This window comes from Arvicanthis niloticus, chromosome 14 (genome assembly GCF_011762505.2).
Source record: "Arvicanthis niloticus isolate mArvNil1 chromosome 14, mArvNil1.pat.X, whole genome shotgun sequence".
Taxonomy (NCBI): Eukaryota; Metazoa; Chordata; class Mammalia; order Rodentia; family Muridae; genus Arvicanthis; species Arvicanthis niloticus.
In genome coordinates, this window is record NC_047671.1 from 7,487,270 (window position 1) to 7,510,955 (window position 23,686).

At 46.4% G+C, this 23,686-nt stretch overlaps 1 protein-coding gene across 1 annotated transcript; it reads left to right on the forward strand.

Moving 5' to 3' along the window:
• Positions 1 to 3,619: 3,619 nt before the first annotated feature.
• On the forward strand, positions 3,620 to 18,819 carry Galr1 (galanin receptor 1). Its single transcript, XM_034518585.2, has 3 exons — positions 3,620 to 4,526; positions 8,960 to 9,025; positions 17,578 to 18,819. Exons 1-3 carry the CDS (start codon positions 3,864 to 3,866, stop codon positions 17,893 to 17,895), a joined length of 1,047 nt encoding a protein of 348 aa, XP_034374476.1. The 5' UTR covers positions 3,620 to 3,863; the 3' UTR covers positions 17,896 to 18,819.
• The last annotated feature ends 4,867 nt before the right edge of the window (positions 18,820 to 23,686 follow it).

Below are 23,686 nucleotides of genomic sequence, written 5' to 3' on the forward strand. Positions count from 1 at the left end.
AAACAACGGGGGAGAAAAAGAACTGTTTGGTTAGGTGCTGTTGGATCAGAAGGGCCAAACGCTTTGCTTTTTGTCATTGCCTCCTACTAAAGGAAGAACTGAAATGTGCTCTCTGACAGAGGGAGGAGGCTTCTGATGGGTTGAGGAGGCAAAGGCAGACAGCTACAAGTTTCAGGAGAAGAAAATGGGCTTTGGCTGTCTAGTGATGGTCTCCAGCAAGGGCATTAAAAAGGTCAAGCAACTGGGCTGCAGAGCCAGGTGATCCAGAGGAGTCATGAGACTAGCAATGATCCAAGGCTGAGCTGTTAGCAGTGGGTCATAACAATTCATTTTAATTTTTATTAACTAATAATGGGCTCAAGACTTGTGTCTCCAGCTCTGAGGTGTTGCATTATTTCAAGACTTACACTTCCAACTCCATGCTTGTCAACTTCTTAAGTACTACAGATAAGTCTTCGAAAACGATGTAACAGTATAACATGAAATGTGGCAAAGACTGCAAACAGGGAAGAAAGCAAGGTAAGGACACAGTAACATAGGAGAGAAACAGTGTTAGGAGGGTCAGGAGAAATCCCTATGAGCAAGATTCTTGGAGCAGAATCTTGCAGAAGTCAGGGAGGAAGCTCTTTGGAGGGGCCTTAGAACATTCTAGCAGAAGAACAGCAGAGGGAGTGGCTTGCAGAAAACAACAGAAATGCCAAGTGTCCAGGAAATGTCAACCAACCAACTGTTGGATCAGTGACAGCAAGGAATAGACATGGACCAAACTCACTAGTTAGGAAACAGGAGAGCATGCCGGGTCCGAGAGTCTTGCATTTATGTACTGCTCTGAAGAGTTTGCAGTATAGAGTAAGAGGGCAGAAAGCAAATGACAGGATGCTGTGAATGGAGCCTTGGTGGTCTATATGAGAACAGATGAATTACTTGCCAAACGCAAACCAAGGCAAAACGTGGATCACAGTGCGGAAGCATCTCACACTCCTAAAGCAGAAATGAAACTTCAACCTCCCCGCTTCCAGACTTTGTTAGGGTTTTTATTGCTGCCATAAAACACCTTGACCAAAAAGCAAGTTGGGGAGGAAAGGGTTTATTTGGCTCACACTTCATCACTGACAGAAGTCAGGACAGGAACTCACACAGGGCAGGAACCTGGAGGCAGGAGCTGATGCAGAGGCTATGGAAGGGTGCTGCTTACAGGCCTGCTTTCCCTGGCTTGCTCAGCCTGCTTTCTTATAGAACCCAGGACCACAAGCCCAGGGATGGCACCACCCACAATGGGCTGGGCCCTTCCCCCTTGATCACTAATTGAGATCCACAGCTGGATCTCATGGAAGCGTTTTCTTAAGAGAGATTCCTTTCTCTCTGATGACTCTAGCTTGTGTCAACTTGACACACAACACCAACCAGTACACCTCCAAGCCCATCACGAACTACCATTTAAGGACATATGCATATATCACAAGTACATTTGGAAAGGAGCGGTGAGCACCGTTTAGGTGGCCGTGGTGGAGATTGTGATTAGACAAGTATTTGAATTGACTTCAAGGATATTGATGAGTTTTTAAGTATTTTAAGCTGGATGATGGGCTCAGAGGCATGAAATAATGGTCTTCCCATGTCAAAAACAGTTCGTTCGGAGAGGGCCAAGGAGATGTCTCAGGGCATGAAGGCACTTCCCAAGCAAATCTGGTGTCTTGAGTTCTATCCCCAGAGCCCATGGTGGAAAGAGGGAAGCAACACCTGGAAGTTTCCCTGTGACTGTGACCACCATGAGTTCCAGTGCTCGCACGCGCACGTGTGTACACACACACAGAGTCATACACACACACATGTATGCACTCACACAATATATACAAGCACACACACTCACACACATACACAGAGTCACACAAACATATGTACTTACACACATATATGCAGGCACACACACACACACATAACACACACACACACACCAGAATAAAACAAAATAGAACCCCCCCATGGCTAAACTGTTCCCCCAAGTCCTATTCCATATGACCTTCAATACAGCAGAGCTGTCAACAGAACAGAACTCTTTGAAGCTCTAGGACACAGAGCATTGCTGGGGAGGAAGGCAAGACAACTGATAACCCAGCTCCATCCTCCTTGGCAGGTAAGGATGCTCTCTGATGCTTAGATGAATGCTAGTAACTGACAGTCCTGCTCTCCTTAAGATGAATACACAATCCTTTTGTAAGGGAGCGCTCTGTATTAAGCACAAGAGCAGAGGACTAGCAGGTACGTGATGCATAGCATCAGAGTGTCCCTGGCAGTGCGAAAGAAGAGAGCTGGAGAGGGGGAGAAATGAGGTACATCTGGTTCCTAAACTGCCCCAGGTAAGGGCTCATGCCTCACCATGCATACTTGCTTGCAGGGCTGGACTGCACTACCTGCACTGGCACATCTCCAGGGTCCAGAGCTTCCCCAGGGACACCCTGTCCTACCCTTCTGTGCTTCTCACCTTGTGTCTAGCAGTGGTGGTCACTCACCGCTGGAGGACGCTGGCGGTTTGGAAAGCGATGCAGTTACCAGTACCTACACGCAAGGGCAGGTCTTTCTTTTGAACTACTGGAAGCAGCAGCGGTTCATAGTTGGTGTGCCCCCCTTTTCAGCAGGGCGGCCGTTCCACACAGTCAAATGACTCTTCACAAACACTTCACTCGTCAAGGCTTCCGTTTGTGTCACTCGGATGAGTAATGTCTAGTGGAAATAATGGATCCCCGAGGTGAGCAGCGTGCGCAGGACACGCTGGTGAAGAAAACTCGCGTAGCCTGCGCTAGTTTCTTTCCTGCCTCTTCCCTCCCTAGCTTGTGACTGGACGAAGGAGGGAGCGAGGCAGAGAATGTCACCCCCCCCCTCGCCCCCCGTAACAATACCAACCTTTGATTTTCGTGGGATTTATTTCTGCTTTTGCCTGGAGTGGGAAAGACCAAAGGTACCAATTGGCAGGAAGACCGCACAGCTTGTCGCCTCTGCTTGCATACACTGGAGCGCACCCAGGTTAGCTTCCTGCGCCAACAGTCACCTTCAGGAACCAGAGGGCCAGCGGGGCAGCACGTAGAGCGGCGCCTCAGTTCCTGCAAGGAGGTGGGCTGCCACCTATCTGGTTGAGGAGGCTCCTCAGAGGGGACGCAGTTGAATACGCACCGTCTCCCAGGTACGGCAGAATCTCTGCAGGCCACTGGGGATCCGTGGGAGAGGTTCGCCTTGCAGAGGACCTGCCACAGCGCCAGCGCCAACGCCAGCGCCAGCGGGGCAAGGAGGTGGATCTTAGTGAGGAAAGCTCAGCGACCCTCTTCACCACTGAAGGTGTGCATCACTGGGCTCTGCGGAGTGTGGCGGGAAGAAGAGGCTCAAAGCAACAGGTGCGAACTCAAGGCACTGAGGGCAAGGGGACTCAGCTCACAAGGGGCAAGGGATTGGAACCCATAACCGCGTAGAAGATCCTCCGCCTGCGGATAGCTGCGGAGGAGTTCCGCCCGCCCGCCCGCCCGCCCGCCCAGCTTGCTGACTGCCAGCAATGGGAGTCGCCTAGACCGGTACCTCTGTGTTCTGGAGCCTGCCGCCCCCGCACGGGAAGGCTCAGCTCCGGACTTGCAGCACCGCCTCCTCTTTAGCCAGACCAGGCAAGAGGATAGGGTGACCAGGCACGACCCGGGTCGCTGTCCCCTGCTGTCTTGCCGGTCTCCGGAGGTACTAGCTGGAGGAGCGCTCTCTTAGCGCTGTCCTGGGCCAGCTGGTGACCCTAGGCTACGTCCAGAGCCTGCTTTCCCCGACTGGCACAACTCCCCAGGGCGCTCCGGTCCGTTGCACAGCGCCCCGAGGGGGTGTCCCAGTAAGTGATGGAACTGGCTACTATGAACCTCACTGAAGGGAATGGGAGCGACCCAGAGCCTTTAGCCCCGGAGTCCAGACCGCTCTTCGGCATCGGCGTGGAGAACTTCATCACGCTGGTGGTGTTTGGCCTGATTTTCGCGATGGGCGTGCTGGGCAACAGCCTGGTGATCACCGTGCTGGCGCGCAGCAAACCGGGCAAGCCGCGCAGCACCACCAACCTGTTCATCCTCAACCTGAGCATCGCAGACCTGGCCTACTTGCTCTTCTGCATCCCCTTCCAGGCCACCGTGTACGCGCTGCCCACCTGGGTGCTGGGCGCCTTCATCTGCAAGTTTATACACTACTTCTTCACCGTGTCCATGCTCGTGAGCATCTTCACCCTGGCCGCGATGTCTGTGGATCGCTACGTGGCCATTGTGCATTCGCGGCGCTCCTCCTCCCTCAGGGTGTCCCGCAACGCGCTGCTGGGCGTGGGCTTCATCTGGGCGCTGTCCATCGCCATGGCCTCGCCGGTGGCCTACCACCAGCGCCTTTTCCATAGGGATAGCAACCAGACCTTCTGCTGGGAGCAGTGGCCCAACCAGCTCCACAAGAAGGCTTATGTGGTGTGCACTTTCGTCTTTGGCTACCTTCTGCCCTTACTGCTCATCTGCTTTTGCTATGCCAAGGTGAGTGGGGAGTGCTGGCCAGGCTCCTATGCAGCTCTTAGTGTCCCCTGACTCTGAGGGAGCGTCATTATCTCTGCCCCACTCCTCTGCTCTCTATCCCTTTCCATTTTGCTTTGTCTTAGCTTGCTTCAACATTTTTTGTAGTACAAAAAAAGTTACCTTGGAGTTTGAGAGGCAGTTGTGTGTCTTGGATCTGCTGCTCTAAAGGTTAGGGCCCCTCCTTAGTTTTATCAGCTTTTAAACAAGATCGGTGGGCTCCAAGAAACTTGTATTAGGGACCAAGGGAGCTGCAGAGTTTATGCTCCCTCTAAGAGCCAGCCAGAGGCCATGGGTTCGAGTCTCCCCTCCTAGCTCTCTGCTGAGTCCTGCTAGTGTGGTAGTCCCTGGAGCCATGTTCTTCTGACAAAGCACGTTGGCTCCTGCACCTCAGCAGCTTTCCAGAGTCTAGACTTTGTAAGTCTCTGCACATCAGGTCCAGGACTTTGGGGTTTAGTTTACTTTTCTAAAAACCAAGTGGGAAGCCCTTCTTCCCCATAGAGACCTGACTGAAGTCCCAGGGAACTATGGGTAGGAGGACAAGTGCTGTCTCCAGGGAAGGTTGTATGCAGGGTTAGGTGGTGAGTAAGAATGCACAGTGGGAGGCTGAGCACCTATCTCCCCCTGCCTCCTGTATTGGGAAGGACTGGTGGCTCACAACTCCTAAGGAATTAGAGCGCTGTGCACTTATGTCAATCAAAAACCTTAAACTTCTTAGGTACTACTTGTTGATGGTTTATTAACTCAGAATGTATTGTTGGTGGCCACTTGATGTGGTTCATGGGGTAACCTCTGTCACAATATTTCCTCTCAGGTTACTATCAGAACCAGTCAGGCATGGGTAGAAAATCTCTACAATGCAAATTCTAAGGTTTCCATGTAACTTTATCCTTCCCTGACTCCCAATCTATTTATCCGTGCCAGCAAGATCATACATAACCTCCTGTCTAGAAAGCAACGGTTTCTTACATTCCAGTCATAAGGCAGATCTGCCCCCCCCCCCCAAAAAAAACACATTTCAAGGAGGTCATCTTTCCCACCTTTATATGATCAGATTGTGTCTTTTTTGAGTGGCAATACCACCTCAGTGAGCGCACTGGATCAAAGCTGCAATGACAGCCTTGCTAGTTGGAAGTAGCAAATGCAAAGCAAAGGCTGCTGTGCACCTGGAGTTGTGGGGTGTGGGCACACATCCATGAATGTGCCCAGTGAGTCTCTGGGTGGGAGCTGCTATCTCTATTTTATTAATAAGAAAAAGCACTTTCAGAGCAATGCAGAGTGACCAGGTGGTAAGGCTGGTAAGTGATTTAGGAAGTTTCAGGAGGTGATAGTCCATTCCTGGAGGACAGGAGGCTGGGACCTAGAGTCACACTTAAAATATTGGTCCCTTAAGTTCCTGATTGTTGCCTTGAGATAGAAACATGCTTCTTCGTTTCCTCCAAAGTCCTTAGGCAAAAACAAAAAACAACAACAACAGAAACAAAAAATTTCAATCTTTGTGGAAATAAAAAGGTAAGCATTTAGGACTAAACAATTTGTCATTAAAGAGTCTTTAGAAGTCCCACAGAAGCAGAGCTTAAGAGTTAATGGATAGATCATTTAAATATTCCTCATTCAGAAATAGCGTCAAGGCAAGCATTGCAGCCGGAAGCATCTTTTGAGTCAATGTTACCACTTGTAAATTCACCCCAGGCCCTTGATAGCTGGAGGTAAGTTACTTGGACTTGCCGTTTTTTCTGTCCGGCACTAAGCTTGTGCCGTCTAGTTAATGAGTCTGAAACTTCATGTTGGGTGCCGAATGGGCTGTGTGTGTCCAAGGATGGGGCTGTCAGCCCGTGCAAGGAGTCACGGACAACCAGAATAGCACTTGAAACTAATTACCATGTATTTAATTACCATGTATTTTAGATTTTTTCATTTTAAAAATACATGAATGAATTGCATTCCTGAGATGATCTTTTCTCATCCATGTTTAATGAGACAGTTCTTTGCACCTGAAAGGCCCGGGAGGGCATATTTGAGTTAAAGTAGCCTGCTGCTCTGAAGATGTTCCTTTCTGTACTGTAGGGTCCTTACCTGGTGCCCTCTTCCCTCAGCATGCGTTCCTGCTTACAACCTTCCTGGGTCAGAAGTGAGGACACACTTCTGTTACGCTCATTGTCTCAAGAGCCAAAATCGTAACTGATCCCAGTGTCTAGACTCTCTCCCTCAATGGCAGGACCTTAAGATCTGTCACAACCTGACACTTCATACTCATAGCCTGAGTTGCAGAAGAGAAACAGAACTAAGAAAAACACATTTAGGTCATCTCCATGGATGGTTCAGCAAATTCAAAATTCTGAGATGCTTCAAATTGCTAAGCTGGGACCCACCATAGTTAGCCTGTTTTTTAAAACCCAAGTAATGCCAAGAAGTTGGCTCCCGATGCTCACATCCTTTAGCAGATTCTCCTGGTATCTCCCCTGTCCTTTTCCCTCCGGGGCCCATAGTATTGTGATCTGTGGTCTTTAGACAACTTCCTTCGGGAACTCAGACTTTCTAGTGACTCATGATTATCTTCCAGGTTTTGCACTTAGCAGACCTGTCAGAGAGAATAAGCTAGTTTTAATAAGTTTGCAAATATTAGCGTCGACGCAAAAGGCATGTTTCCAGCTAGAAATAATAATTGCCTAGAAGCTATTATGCTCTCTTGTCAGTGTCATATTGGGGAGAAATGACATGAATATTGCTGCTGCTGTTACATATAAGGGTTCACAAGGATGCTGGCCATTGTCAGTTAGCTGGTCAGTCCTGACTCCATCAGCAGGCTCCGGGCTCCAGCCCCCACCTTCCTCTTACAAGTTTTTCAGATTGCTGCTATTGAAAACTTCTCTGTACTTTCTGTGGGTAGAACAGAGCTATTCCGATGCTGGTATATCAGCCAGTTATCCACTTGCTTCCATAGCAAGCAAAGACTCATTTGGCTGTGAGATGCTGACATGTTTTCAGGCAATGAGAAATGTCTTAATAGGGCAAGAAGTCTGAAGACAGAAATTCACAATGGAGATGGCTGCTGGGTGGCTGCTTCGGTGCTTGGGTAGAGAAGGCTGGTAACTGAATCCTAGGGTTTCTTAATTAGGACCTGACTGATGGGTGGTGCTGCTTGGAGCTGAGTGGAGCAGACTTTGGCAGTAAGGCCAATTCGATTAAGTTATTTCCATGCTGTGGTGTTGGAGGGAAACATCCAAGTGGCTGGAACACGCGAACACGCACCCACTCCCCGAGCACACACATCTTCAGAAGTCTAGTTCATTCCAAGCTCCTTGCCCTTTACTCTAGGTTCTCCACCAGAATAGGAAGGACCATCCCCGCAGGGCAGGCACTGTGGAGAGATCACAGATTGTGAATTCCTATATACGATAGCAACGGTTATACTCACATCATTTCTCCAATATATGTCAGAGGGAAGAGAGCAGAAGGGACTTTTCAATTTATTAAAGCTAACTTATCTCCTTGACAGGAATGGTAATTGCACAACCCGTAGGGTAGTAAAAAGTCACCAGCAATGCTGAATTCCTAAGGGGATGGTCTAAAGACCTCACAGTATTTGAATTATACATGAAAGAAACCCTGCTGGCTCATGCTCTGCTCTAGAGCAGTGGTTCTCAGCCTTCCTAATGCTGTGACCCTTTCCTCATGTTTCGGTGACCACCCCCTCCCAACTATAATATTCTCTCTGTTGCTACTTTGCCGCTGTAATTTTGCTTCTGTTAATGAATTGTAATGTAAATATTTTTTGAAATAGAGGTTTGCAAAAGAGATGGTAACATGCATGTTGAGAACCATTGTCCTAGAGACATAAAATGGGAGGGTTCATAGATAGCATCAGAAAGCGTTGCAGGACTGGGCAACCACACCAAACAACTGTTACATTAGATGTATTCTTTTATTTGTTCAGTTGGCTTTCTCCCCTGGATGCTGAACTTCCACAGCCTGGATCTCTAGTTTTCAATGTCTCTGAGCTGTCTCTGCATCCCATGTATATTGTAGGACCTGGTGATTTTAGGCTTCTGGATTCTCAGACAGAAGAGCAGGAGACTTGCATGAGTAAGCCCTACCCCACCTCAGGAGACTCTTTTTCTTCAAGAAACTCTTGAGCCTGGTTTACCTTTTCTATGGCTCTGTTCTCTATGGCTCTATCCACATCTGGGTGTGGCAGGGCTTCCAGGGATAATTCTGAACTCATTCAGCTACTTGGATTCAGAGCTTTTTTTTTTTTAAATCTAAAATGCATTTCTATTTTTGCTCTTTAATAAACACTAGTATTCCCACACCCAAGATCAGTGGTTGTCACTAAAAAGAGGCAGTGTGTAAGTATGACCTGACGTTAACCCGCTTCACCTGGTTATGTTTTGCAGGTCCTCAATCATCTGCATAAAAAGCTGAAGAACATGTCAAAAAAGTCAGAGGCGTCCAAGAAAAAGGTAACAGCCACAAACAGATGTGGCTTCTGTCCGTTTTTGGGAGCTTAGCTTATTTATGTTTTGGATTATTCTAACGTACAACCACAGGTTAGAAAACCAGATGACTGAGATGGACCTTTTCATAAACTGCCATAGCTAAGGGGTAGGGTGGAACATGAGTCAAGTCAGGAAGTGTGACAGGTAAACACCAGACAGGATAGGAGGCCAGGAAAGACAGACTCCTAGAGGAAAAGCTCAGATCAGGGGGAACTCAGAGAGTCTATGATGTAATTTGCATATCTAGCATTCAACATTATAGGAATGATTCAAAACTGTCAATTTGCTTCTCACCATGGAGAGCATTAGTATGTCACTCTCTCAGCCCCAAGAGCAGGTCACCAGCCCTATCTCTTCCCGAGACTTTGGCTGACCTTGGCATGGAAAAGACAGAAAAATCTCAGGGGTCCTTCCTCTCTTTCACTTCTAGGGAACCCCACCTAACACTTTCTTCTGCATAATAACACTAAAAGCTTCTAACTTTCTGGGATGCCCTGCATTTTTATTCCCGGAAGAAAACTGTTTTGCACACCAGGATTAATTTATCTTTTACCGTAATGAAATCTATGTGATTTCTAGGTTTAGACAGTGGAATGAAATTATTAGACAATTTTATTAGAGGGAAGATAACCAGACATTTGAACACACGTGCATTACTGAAAGAATACCCTTCTTCTTTCTAAATACTCATTCTGATCAGTTATATATATATATTACGTAAATAATCATCCAGGTAATCACATTTACTCTAAAGGTTTTGACTTAAGTACAGCCTGCTCTGCTTTTCCTGTTCATCTACACGAGTGTGGAGACCCACTGCACTCACATCTTTGCATGCAACAATAGCTGTCCTGGAACCTGTGATGCAGAACAGACCTGCCTTGAACTTGCGGTGATCCTCCTGCTTCTACCTCCCAGAGCGACCGATTTACTCCTGGTAGCTCAACATAACTTGCATTTGGGATACCATTGTTTATGTTTTTTACTAACTGCCTAAGAATAAACCACTGCCTCGGCCTTCTGCCCCTGGTCCTCTCTCACATCCCAGCAGTCACCAGGTGGTTTTAGTTTTTAGCTTGCAGATCTCTCTTGATAACAACTGATGAAGTCTGAGGCCTATGACTGGGGTCAACCCTGATACTGTGTTCTCCTCCTCTGCTTCCAATGCTGCATTTTAATGCAGTGGCAACATTCTTTTAATCTATTAGTTTTTCCTTTAAGCAACACTTCTCGCCTCTAAGAGCAATTAAGGACTTGGTGTAATTTCTCCTTGGACTGCTCCTCATAGAGTGTAGGTACTGTTCAGGAACAAGCTGACCTCTGATTTCTCAAAGGAACGGCTTCCTTTGGGAGGCAGAATCAAGAGAAAAACACAGACCATAGATGCTCTGTGGAAGAATGCTAAAGATTAATACTCTTTGTGGAGCTGGGGAGATAGCTCAGTCAACAAAAGGCACACACAAAGGAGAAACCGAGTTTGATCCCCAGAATCTGAGTTTTATTTTAAAAAAAAAGAAAGGAAAGGAAGAAAAGTTGTACTTGGTGTGTACTGGTAATCCCAGAATTGTGAAGGCAGAGACGGGCAGATCCCTGGGGCTTGCTGGCCTGTATCCTAGCCTAGTCAGTAAGCTATAGGCCAATGAGAAACCCTGCCTAATCAAGAAACAAGGTAGATTGCGGCTGAGGAGAGATACCTGATATGGTCTTCTGCATTCCACAAGCAGGCCCACGTGTGAGTGTGAGTGTGTGTGTGCATGAGCTAGCACACAATGTGGGTGCACACACACACAGACACACATACACACACAGACACAGACACACATAGACACACAGACACACACATACACACACATATCCACATCTAGACACACGCACAAACACACGCAGACACATATACACACAAACACAGACACACAGACACACACACACACAAACACATATACACATCCAGACAAACACACACACAGACACACATACACACAGGCACACACACAGAGACACACAATCACACACACACAGGCACACACGGTACAAGAAGGCTTATTAGGATTCAACAGTGAAGAAGATGCCTACAACTATGCTAAATATTTACTATTAATTCAAGATATTTAAACCAGGTGGTGAGATCCTCTGATCTTAGCTGCTTTAGAGGCTGAGACAGGAGGATACTAAATTTAGAATTCAAGGCAAACCTGAGTCACTTAGCAAGACCCAGTTCATTAAAAAATACAAAGTAAATGGCTAAGGACTGGGTCACACTCTTGTGGTAGAGCTCTCCCTGACAGGCAGGAAGCCTGTGGTTGAATCCTGAGGACAGAAAGAGAAAATAGAGTTTACTCTGATTGAGTCAAACTACTCTTCGAAAAAACAAAACACACACACACACACACACACACACACACACACACAAACACAAATTACAACAACAAAACTTTTGATGAACTTCATCTTTGTCTTTGACGAGATGTTGGTGAGAGACTGAAAAGCTCCCGGAAAGAACACTGTGTTTGATGAAAAGATGCAAGACCGTGTAAGAGAAGGCGAGGGAAGCCTCTGCTTTATTTTATAACGAGGAGCATAAAGGTCGTTTTACAAGCGAGTACATATGTAAAATGAATATGTATTTAGATAAACTTCCCTTTCATTCTCTCCTGCTATACAAGAAAAAGTTTGAGCATTTGAAAAGGGAGTTTTTTTTTTCTCCTCCTTTCTCAGACTAGCCTGTCACAGCTGCTGAACAGATGTCTGATCTCCTCTGATAGGTTTAATTGCCTTCTTGTTTGCATAGAGCAAATAAACATGATGGTAGGGTGCGTGAGAGTCTAAGAGATAGGAAAGAGATTTCTGGGGGAGGGGCAGGAGACAGAAGACAGAGGAGTAAGAAAAAAAGAACAGGGTCACCTGGCAGAGCCCAGCACAGACCACGGTATCCCATTACAGAGGGTCAGCTGGGGGCCCTTCTCAGATCTCAGTGCAGGGCGTGGTCATCGGGACACACATGCTCCAAGCTTACTGTTGAGTGGTGACACGGGACTCTGATGGAGACTGTTGGTCAGTGACTGCATTACTTATCTTTTTCTTACTGTAACCAGATACCCCAAAAAGCAGTAACTCCAAGGAGGAAGGTTTATTTGGGTTAGAGTTCAGCCTGGTGGGGAAGGCAAGTGGCAGAAAGATGAGGTGACTGGTCACATTGTGTCTTCATTCAGAAATCAGAGAGGATCAGAGAGTGCAGGTGGGCTCAGATGCCTCAGGTCTGCCCTGCTGGCTGACTTCTTCCAGTTAGGCCCTACCTCAAGCCCTGTCCTCAGCAGGGAGTGCAGGGTGCAAACCTGTGAGCTTTGGTTACAGGACATTGCACATTCAAACTGCAGCAGTGGATTGATGGGAAGAAAATAGTTTCCAATGGAGAAGGGATAGATGGAGATGTTTGCTCATTCTAATGTCATTTATTTCCAGGCCCTCTTAGTGGATAAGTGGTTTTCTGTCCATGTGTGGTGTTTGTTAATGTGACAAGAACAAAATATCCCATAGGGTGTAGCTTATGAAGAGTAAGAATGTATTTCCTGTATTCTGGAGGCTGGAAGTCCATGGTCAAGCGATGGTAGACTTTTGGCCCCAGCCTTCTGTCTGCACTTGCACATGTTGGATGAGTTGGGGTAGGCTCTTTTATGAGGGAATTTCCCCACTCTGGAGTCCTCTTTCTACATAGCCTCACCCTTTCCTAATGACCCTACCTCCAGATACTGCCATCTTGGTGATCAGATTCCAACCTATGAGTCTGGGGGATACACACATTGACATCAGCAGAAGAGCTCTCTGTGTAAGGCTTTTCACTGTTATGAAGTATGAGTCCAGGTCTTTATGATGGACACAGTGTGTAGCTATTCCCATACGGAGGAAAATTTACGAAGAAGAAAGATGTCTTTTCACAGATCATAAAAGCCCAGTAACCTACTAAGGACTTTGCCTGAGCACTGACAGGCAGGGAGATGCTTCTGGCTTGAGGCTGGTTGGCTTAAAACAAGAACCTTACCTAATGCTGGGAGGGTGGTAGGGTGGGCTGGGTATCACAGTGGTGGGTGCTTCTGGGAGGGAACCTGGTCAAAGGCCCACTGATGTCGTACAAACATCTGCGTGCTTTCAACAGATGCATTTTTGCTGTTATATTCTGTTCCCTGATGTGTCCAGTGAGCATTCCGCCTGTCCTTCATACAGCTTGCTTGGGGCTTCTCATGTTCTCCCCCAGTGCTCACTCTTTCCTTCCTGGTGGAGTTTTGTTAGGTGCCTTGAATGAGACTCTTTGAAGAAAAGACAGAGGTCTCCGATTACTTGAGCAGGACAGTTCACCAATCAAGGGAGACTAATACTTCTTAGGCGGGCCCAGGGTTAGGAAAAAAGAGAAAGCACACTAGAAAGAGACAGACCACAAGTGTGTACACAGCATTTCTGCTGAAAGTAGGATTCTGTGCTCCAAATGAGTGAATGACATCAGTCAGTGTGCACACCCAGGATCACACCATCTCTGGCAAAGACAAATGGCTTTGTAAGCAACAAAGACACAGTGTTAGAAATGAAAATTAAGAACTTTTTTCCTGCAGAGCAGTCTCTCTGTTTCACCCTGGCACTTTCCATTTGGGGGAGTCTGGTGCATTCTGAGATTTCAGAGGGATGCAGCAGAGGCAGCCTTTCTCTCTCTCTCTTTCTTTCTTTCTTTCTTTCTTTCTTTCTTTCTTTCTTTCTCTCTTTCTCTCTCTCTCCTTCTTTCTTTCTTTCTCTTTCTTTCTTTCTTTCTTTCTTTCTTTCTTTCTTTCTTTCTTTCTTTCTTTCTCTCTTTCTCTCTCTCTCCTTCTTTCTTTCTTTCTCTTTCTTTCTTTCTTTCTTTCTTTCTTTCTTTCTTTCTTTCTTTCTCTCTTTCTCTCTCTCTCCTTCTTTCTTTCTTTCTCTTTCTTTCTTTCTTTCTTTCTTTCTTTCTTTCTTTCTTTCTTTCTTTCTTTCTTTCTGGATGGGTTTTTTGCCTGCATGTATGTCTGTGTACCCTGTATGTACCTTGTGCCTGCAGAGGCCAGAAGAGGACTTTGGATCCCCTTGAACTAGAATGACAGATGGTTGTGAACTACCATGTTGGTGCTGGAAGTCGAACCTGGGTCCCTCTGGAAGAGTGGCCAGTGCTCTTAATCACCAGGCCTATTATTTAATTTCTTTCATTTTTTTTAAATTGGATATTTTATTTATTTACACTTTACATGTTATCTCCTTTCCCGGTTTCCCCTCCAGAAACCCCCTATGCCATCTCTTCCCCCTGCTTCTATAAGGGTCCTCCTCCACCCACCCACCCACCCACCCACTCCCACCTCATCACCCTGGTATTCCCCTACACTGGGGCATGGAGCCTTCACAGGACCAAGGGCCTCTCCTCCTACTGATGCCCAACAAGGCCATCCTCTGCTACATATGCGGCTGGAGCCATGAGTTCATGTGTACTTTTTGGTTGGTGGCTTAGAGATGGCTCGGCTGTTAGAGGCTAGGCTCACAACCAAAAATATAAGAGGCAGCTTTTCTTGCTTCGTCTGTGAGTAGAAATGCTTCTGCCGGGGGAGCTGTCAGTGAAATCTCTTTAATTGCTTTCACTTAAGGTGCATGAGATAACCCGGCTTTTATTGTGGCTTTTATGCAGTTCTTCAGGGCTTCACTAAAGGGCCTGAGCATTGTGAAGAGCCAGCTTCCACGGTAACTAGCCAGTAACTATTATCCAGTGACTGAGCCATGGCCCATTCAGTGACAGGGCCCAGAATGCCCTCGGGTAATGACCGGCACACTGATTTCCCACAGTCCTGAGGCTGAGATGAGAACGCATGTGTTATTCTGAGCAGATCTTTAACTTGGAGCCGATGAGCTCCAGACATATTGCTTTCCGAGTTCTATACCAGAGGGGCCATTATCAGTCAAAGGAGGACAGTTTCTAATTAGGGCAGAATTTCTTCTGATAAATTTTGTTCTTCTCAGCTCTACCAGCCAGCATTTGTTGAAAGAGCAGAAAAGAAAAAAAAATCCACTCTTGGGGGATATCTGGCTTTTCATACTACTGAGGCTGGGACCAAGGCTCAGGGTTTGTGTGAAGGACAAACATGCCAGCGAGAATTGCTTCTCTGAGATCCCCTGCTCAGCAGCATTCTATTAAACTCTCTTAGGAGCAGTCATAGGTAGACGGCAGTTCATGTGAGTATGTATCTAATAATATTTGTAGCATAAGTTATTAGACACTTACATTAGCGTTACCAGTTGACCTGACTGAGAAAAGCAGAGGGATTGTAGATGCTTAAAGGCTTGTTTGGGTAAGTCACAGATGCTCAGAGAAACTGCCGCCATAAAAAAACAAAAACAAACAACAAACAAACAAACAAACAACCGCACAGCCATTTGCAATTCTGACCTTGATAAGACAGAAGGCTTCGTCAGCTGCAGGGGTGTCGATCTGCTCTAAGCTTTGTACTCAACCCGTGATTCCTAAAAGACGCATGACAGGAAACAGTGACAGATTAGAACTTTTGTAGAGACGTGGACTGACCATCTTAGACAGAGGAGGCTGTGTTCTTCTGTATTGTGACCATAATCATTTATAGATTGTTTGATTGCGTCTCCAGAGAATGGCAGTTCTCACATACTAATGGGCAAATGGGTTGATAGCAAATACTTCCGTAATATGTGTGAGCTGATTGCGTTTGTCCTGTGGCCCAGGCAGTAAGTGGACTTAATAGGTAAGCTTTCACTGTGTAACACCTGCCTGTGGGTTCTAATAGCTGAGCTGGTGAGTACTCACATGGGCCAGGTACAATCTGGGAATCATTTTGTTGGTTAACTTTCTCCATTAATGAGGAGGAAGTCAAGCCTTGAGGACTTTGCCATGTTCCACAGATGGTGAGCAGGTCTGCTGTTTGGCCAATAATCTTGCAAAATCCAGGATGACTCTTGGTAGTGAGTTTAGCTTTCTTCTCCCGTCCCTCAAGTCTCGTGGTGTTTACTGTTCTTGAATTGAAATCCAGCTTCTCTCTCTCTCTCTCTCTCTCTCTCTCTCTCTCTCTCTCTGCCGTCTCTATCAGAAGGTGCCATGTACCACCTGCTGATTTTCAGCCTTCTCAGTGATGAACTTCTTCTGTTGTTTTAGCTTGCTGCCAAGAATCAGTCTTGGAGATGTTGGTATCCCATGCTATAATTCAGACTTTCCAGTCCAGAACAGTGGCTTTCAACTCATAGGTCACCAATCCTTTGGGCAAACCTCTATCTTTAAAGATGTTTGAAAAAAAAAAAAGAAAGAAATAGCCTGGTGGTAGTGACCCATGCCTTTAATTCCAGACACAGGCAGACAAATCTCTAAGTTCAAAGCCAGCCTGGTATACAGAACTAGTTCCTTGGGCTGCCAGGGCTACACAGACAAACCCAGTAAGGGAGAGGAAAACAAAGAGAAAATAAATAAAGATGTTTACATTGTGATTCATAACAGTAGCAAAATTGCAGTTATAGAATAGCAACAAAAATAATTTTATAGTTGGAAGTCACCACAACATAAGGAATTACAGTATTAGGAAGGCCGAGAACCGCTCTTCTAGAACAACAGGATTCACTTCCAGGAGAAGCAGTAGAGAAAGTCTCCTGCCGTGTCGTGCATACCTGTCACCCGTGTCCTGTAGAAAGGTCTTCTGAGGCTTGCTCTGCCTTCTAGGTTGGTGGCCCATAGGGAGGCCTTGCTCTTGTAAACAGACCATGACTCAGTCAGTCTGTGTCCCCTTGTGCAGAGACCATGAGCCAAGGACAATTTTTTTTCCTGTTGTCCGTTCAGTGAGAATCATTAAGGAACATGGAAACCCTGCTCCAGATGTCTGAGTGCTGTTGACTTAAGAACAAGAAGAGGATGGTCAAAATTAAGCTAGCAGTAAGAGTCATTGATCTCCATGATGCCGCTGGAACGATTGTGAGAATGTTAGTTCCCCCGAGTGGTCACCTCGTCTCCAGTAAAGCTTAATGATGAGAAACCAACAGCTCCCACTTGTGTGCATCAGGGTTTGTCTGAGCTCCAGGTTTGTGCTGGAACTTGGTGTGTGTGCACCCAAGGGGTTTGCTGCTCTGTTCTTTTTTTCATGAGTTGGAGGGGGGTCTTGTGTGAAGGTCACACTGGTTCAGAGCCCTGGCTCCTGCTGCCTCGTCCCTTGGCTGCTGGAAGAATTCTCTAGTTTAGATAGTCCATAATCTTGATCTGTTTCTAATCTCACACTTACCACAGTCCACACGCACTTTATACATTTCTAGGAATCTGGACTGGGTTAGGTCCCAGCTGGGTCTCGAGAGGATGAGCAGAAGTGTTGTATGAGTTCAAGTTTAACACTTTTACGTGATCTCATGAAAATACCCGTGAATGCTATTAGGGTGTATTTTACAGTGCTGTATTGTTCTGATATAACTGGTATATTCCTGCATATCCCGTTCCCTCTCCAACCCTCTTCCATTACTCTCTCTTCCAGACTGCACAGACCGTCCTGGTGGTCGTTGTGGTGTTCGGCATATCCTGGCTGCCCCATCATGTTGTCCACCTCTGGGCTGAGTTTGGAGCATTCCCGCTGACCCCAGCTTCCTTCTTCTTCAGGATCACTGCCCATTGCCTGGCATACAGCAACTCTTCAGTGAACCCCATCATATACGCCTTTCTCTCAGAAAACTTCCGGAAGGCGTACAAGCAGGTGTTCAAGTGCCATGTTTGCAACGAATCACCTCGAAGTGAAGCTAAAGAAAACAAGAGCCGGATAGATACCCCACCATCCACCAACTGCACCCACGTGTGAAGGTTTGCCGGAGCCTCCTGTCCTCTGGCTCCCACGTGTGTTAGAGAGAGGAGGGCGTAGTGAACTATCAAGTAACACGGCAGCTTGTTCTCCTGACAGCAATTCCTCTCATTCTAACTATAATTCCACAGTGGTAAAAAGTACTTTGATTGTTCAGGGAACTCCTGGGTTCACTGAAGATTATTTTTCAATTTCATTGCACTTTATAATTGTAATTATGAAACAAAAAGAAACTTCTGTGTAGTTTTATCTCTCAAGGAATGAAAGTCCAATAGCACTGTACAAATATGTTCTGATCTCCACGGTATAAAGCAAGTTCTATAAAGTAGTGAAGGATATTTGAAATCCACATTTGAAGGCCAGTTAATATAGGGAAAAGTTCTTTTTTTTTTAATTTTGAGAGGAGAGGTAATATTCTAGTCTGTGCTTTAAAATACACTTGTGGACACAGAATAGTGAATTTTATTTTATTGAACTTTTGTGGACTGGCACTTCTAAGGAGGCAGGGGAGGCTTATTTTCAAAGTCCGCTCCCATGGATGTCCAGAGGTGTGTCTGGGAATGTGAGACCCATCAAGTTCATCTCAGGAGATCAGCAGTGACTCTACTTTGAAACACTCCTGTGAACTGGGAGGTTCAGGGTGAAGTAAGTAACACCAGACAGTCTTCCGAGGACCGCTGCAAACCTGCGTGTTGTAGTTCTAAGAATGTTCTCTGCAAATGTATTAGCTGCGCCTCCAAAGAACCCAGGAAACTAGTCAGCCAGTAATTTCCATGGGGTTGAAAACTGGACGAAACCTAGCCACGTGGTTAATATTCATACCCATGGAGAAAGCAGGAGAGACGTTTGATTCAGAATGACTGAAGACAAAAGTATCCGGTGGGAGAACAGATACACAGAGACATGCTGCCTTACGCAGACTTGTACCAACAAATGTCCAATGATTGTTTCCCCCAAATATTATTCCATGGAGCAATGTTCACTTAGATTTTTTTTTTTTTTTTTTTTTTTTTTTTGAGACAGGGTTTCTCTGTATAGCCCGGGCTGTCCTGGAACTCACTCTGTAGACCAGGCTGGCCTCGAACTCAGAAATCCTCCTGCCTCTGCCTCCCAAGTGCTGGGATTAAAGGCGTGAGCCACCACTGCCCGGCTTAATTTAGAATTAAAACCATCACCACGTGACTTACAAATGTAACTTTCACGACAAATTTCATATTTATTTATACTTGTCATAGGAAAATGCTGTGAAAATCCTAAGTTGTCCTATCTTAGAAGAATAATGTTTAGATTTAAGACGTTGATAATATTTTAGGAGGTAGGAAACAAAACAAGGCACTTTAAGAAAAAAATCAAAAAGGGCGTTGTGTCTGCGCCAAACCCGGACGCATCTAATTTAGCTTAAAAAAAAATGTAAACTTCTGGCACGTGAACTTTTCTAGCTCATCCATTTATTTTCATGAATACATCCCTGAAAACAGTGTCTGCATTTGCAAAGGCCTAAGTCAGTCTCTGGATGGAAATGGGGAAACAGTTGGAATCCTGGGGAATGAAGGGTTTTCAGCGGGGCAGGACATGTATGCTGGTGTTGTTGGGTATTTTAAAGGGAATTGTAAGCCCTTTGCATGGATTCTTATTGTTTGCACTTTATTTAATACTGGAGCAGAAATACTTTATCTTGAAAACGATACCTCCTGTGACTGGGGGGACCCAAAGCTGTTGTGGATGTTGGCATACCTTCTTCATTTACACGGTTCACAGAGGCGCTTGGTCAAATCTGCATGTGAGATTTCCTGTGCTCTAAGAGTTCCTTGTTCTCTTCTGGCCAAAGGCATCGTAGAGGAAAGCCAACACTGGCCTCGAGGCAGGGCTGATCTAGAAGGCATGTTGGAATGAGTGCTGGCCACAGTTGTTCACACACCCGTAAGTCTGGGTCTTGTCCAGACAGCAGCAGCTAAAGGTCAGGACTACAGCAAGAATGTGACAATGTGTACCTGCGAAACCTCGAATTTGCTAAAGATCCATTCAAACTGCTCTTGCTCCGGAAGATGCTTCTTGCAGACTGTCATTCTAACCGTTTTCTCTTCCCTTGTGCTTGACCGTATTTCTAAAACAACTTAGAATCCTGATTGTAGCTACTTCCTGGAAAGATGGGAGACTGAAAGCTCTGGAAGGTGTTCCTACGACCTGGGGCAGATCAGTCACCCTGATGAGTGCAGTAAGAGCCCACACGTGTGTCAATCTTCTTCTTCTTCCTGGTAAGTGATTACAAAGGTCAGTTTGGAGGCAGTGGATGACGGTGACCTCCCCCGACACAAGGACATTTCCTGCAGCCTGGTGGAAGAAGAAATGTGTGGGCCTTTGAAGCAGGGGCAGCCATCTGCAGAGCTCTGCTTTCTAGGGTGATACAGAGAAAATTGATGTGTTTTTTTTACTACAATCTTTTCTGCTGCAGTTCTCCGAGGCAGCTGTTATTTTGTGGATCTTGGCTTTCATGCAGAGATGGACTTGTATATATTTAAGTAACTGGAATGTTTGCTGTTACACACACACACACACACACACACACACACACACATGTGCACACACACGTGCACACATACTTTTAACCACCAATGTATTCCAGAAGTGCAGGAGGCTGAGGCCTCTTTCTGAATATTATAGTCACATTATTATTGCTTTTAACTAAATTGTTCTATTTACACATTGGGAGTAGAACAGTTTCCTGTCTCCCTTTATCCTCTTGTCTCAGCTTCCTGCCTCTTTTTACACAGTTAACCCCACCTCCCCCAGATATGACAGGGGAGAGCAGAGCGAGCTGGCTGGGTTCATGAGTCATGCAGGGCCTGGAGCTTATGATTCAACTTCAAATCAGAATGGGATGGGTCACTGTTCTACCCACCTCTCAGGTGCACAGAGGTCCAGCTGTGATAATTTCACTCTGCTGACTGAAACCAGCAGGTCACACTGTTGCTGACAGGAGAGGACCACCCACCTAAGTACCCGTTTCCTTCCGTGCTGGGCTACAAAGGCCCTGAGCAACCCGTGCTAGTGATAGAACCACAAGAACCATGGGTGTGTGGTTGCATCATGCTCTCGGCTTTAAGGGAGTTGTGACATACATATGTGTGAATCACAAAGCATGGGGACTGGAGAAATGCATGGCTGAGGTCATTTGCTGAGGAAACTCAGCTACCCAGCATGCTCCAGTTCCCATCCGTGCTGGCTGAAAATGTTTCTCATGGTTTCAGTTTGTAGGGAAGTGAGTCAGATCCTCAGCCATTCAAGAGTTGCACGCCAGGCTTCTTCTTGATGATGCGTTACCAACTTGTCTAGTTAACACTTCATTTATTATGTTGGCCATAGGCAGCAGGTGACCAACGAGTCTCATCATTACTAACTGGCTGGCAAATGTAACCATATCTGGATTAAAGTGATAGCATATTTGAGGATTTTCCCCTGTGGTAAGTGAAAAGGTTGAGCACGAAGAACTGTTTAAAAGGCGTCTCCATGTTGTGGATGCAAGCTGCTTCTGCGTGAGGCAAGCCCGTTTCAAATTATACATTAGTCAAGATGTCCTGTTGTTTTCTTGTGCACATGTCATGTCTCTGATTATACCTGCTGGCTTCTCAGTGTGACAGGATCAGATGCACCTCTGCAGGTCTGAGGTAATCCTGTCTATGTGCTGATGGTGTTCTGAAGCATTAGCAGCCCTGAACATTGACTCCTTCATGGTCTTGGTGGCTGGCTGTGTCCTGTCAGCCATATTGCTGGCCCCATGAGCATCCTGGGCTCTTGAGTGCTATTCTGGGCACAGTGACAGTAGTATGACCATATGAATGAGGGAGGAGAGGGGGAGGGGAGTGAGACTTCCACCTCTACGTGCCCTGTGGAAATGACCTCATCTAGATTATTTGAATCTACACAGCAGTGGCTGGGCTGGCAGTTGAACAGCTGCATGACGGCCCATACTGTTGCTTAGGCTTATGATATCACCTTGGGCAGAAAGCATGATCTTTCTGCTGAAGAAAAGACTTCAAGACACTGTAGGTGCTAGCTTCAGATGCATAGAAGTTAGAGAAGTCAAAGTATTGAAAAGACAGATAACTCTAGTTGACTGAACTTTAAGCTCTGTAGGCTTCTTTGGGATAAAGTCTCCTACAGCACTGCATTTTCAAAGATTTAGATACTGATTGTTAAATCTGGCTTATCCTCAGCCTGAGGAGCTGCGAAGCCTTTTCTCTCCCTGTCAGCTTGTTTTGGGTATTGAAGCACCACTGCTCAGCCCCATGGTGACAAAGGCGGAGTTCCTACCTGACTGAGGTTGTAGATAACCCTTCCATTTAATGTCAGGGTGGATCCACCTTCTCAGAGCACAGTTGACCACGTGGCCACCTGCCATTGTGCCCTACGAAGGAAGAGATTGACTACTGACAGAACTTGGTGCCAGTCGTGGGGCTTCCAGGAATCATGATCCTGGAATTCCTCAGGATCTATTGAATAGAGTGCACAAAGCCTTGCTGAACTGCTCAGGAAACCCCAGGTGGACTCCATGGCTTTCTTCTGAGTGTCCGCCCTTCTGCGGAGCTCTCTGGGGTCTGAGAACCATGGGAAGACAGTGGTGTGTGTGTGTGTGTGTGTGTGTGTGTGTGTGTGTGTGAAGTTGTTGGATAAGTAGCTTCTACTTCCTCAGTCTAGTAGAAGACTATAGTTCAGCCAAGCACAGACATCTATGAACAATCTCTTGAGAAGGGAACGGCCAACCCAAGCCACGTACTGCTGTTCCTGTCTACGTGCGTGAATTTCTCATCATTCTTCAGTCGCTGCTTCGCAAATGCTCACTCTCTCCCAAACGCTCTCTCCTGCGCTTCTCTCAGATTTAGCCACATTTCCCTTCTTGAATGTGTCCTGCTTGTGTGGAGAGGTTTCGGGGCTTGGCCACGTCTTCCATGCCTTCATCATCAGGATTCTTCTCGGCTATCCCAACAATAATTAGCTTCTAAACAGATGCGTGTGAGAAACATTGACTTCAGGAGCAGACTGTTTCTATCACAGACCATGGGTAGTTAATCAATTCTTCCCCGTGGTTAGATTGTGCCAGAGCAGGCCAGACAGGTCAGAAATGGCATCCCTCTGGTGATTTGCTACTGACAGAACTTAGTCCCAGTCCTGGAGTTTCTGAGGTGATTCCAGGAATCATGATCCTGGGATTCTTCAGGATCCATGGAATAGATGCTCCATGTCAGTAGTGAGGCCTTGAGAGGGCCATAGGTCTGAGAACCCATTTCTGGTGTGTTAGCTGTATGTTGTTCTGAAGTGCTGTGACTCTGGAGGAGGTGTGCTGGCAGATGATTGTGGTCCCAACTCCAGAGCTTGCCTCCTGGGTCAGCAATGGTCTCCTGGGCAAGCCCTATCACGCTGTGTTCTGGAGAGCCCAGAATTCTCTTCCTATCATTGGACCCACTTCTAGAAAAACACTCTAGTCAGTGACCAAGTTTTCAGAGCTCTGTGAATTTCTCAGGTTCTGTGTGCCTGACCTGTGAGACCCATATGCACTGCAGGGAAGAGCAAGGCTGGGAGAACTCCTTTTGGGTCTAAATGTCCTAGGCAAGTTATCATTTGGGGCATGGTATTCTTATCGTCTGTAAAGGAAGGTTCTAGAAAAGATATCTCAAACTTGGAATGATTTGGGAAGTCCAAATAGACCTGCTCCCCCTTCCCTGGGGGCAGAGGGTCTCAGATTTCATGCAGGAGCTGAGGAACTCAGAGTGTGGGTCCTTCCGGCTTTATCCTG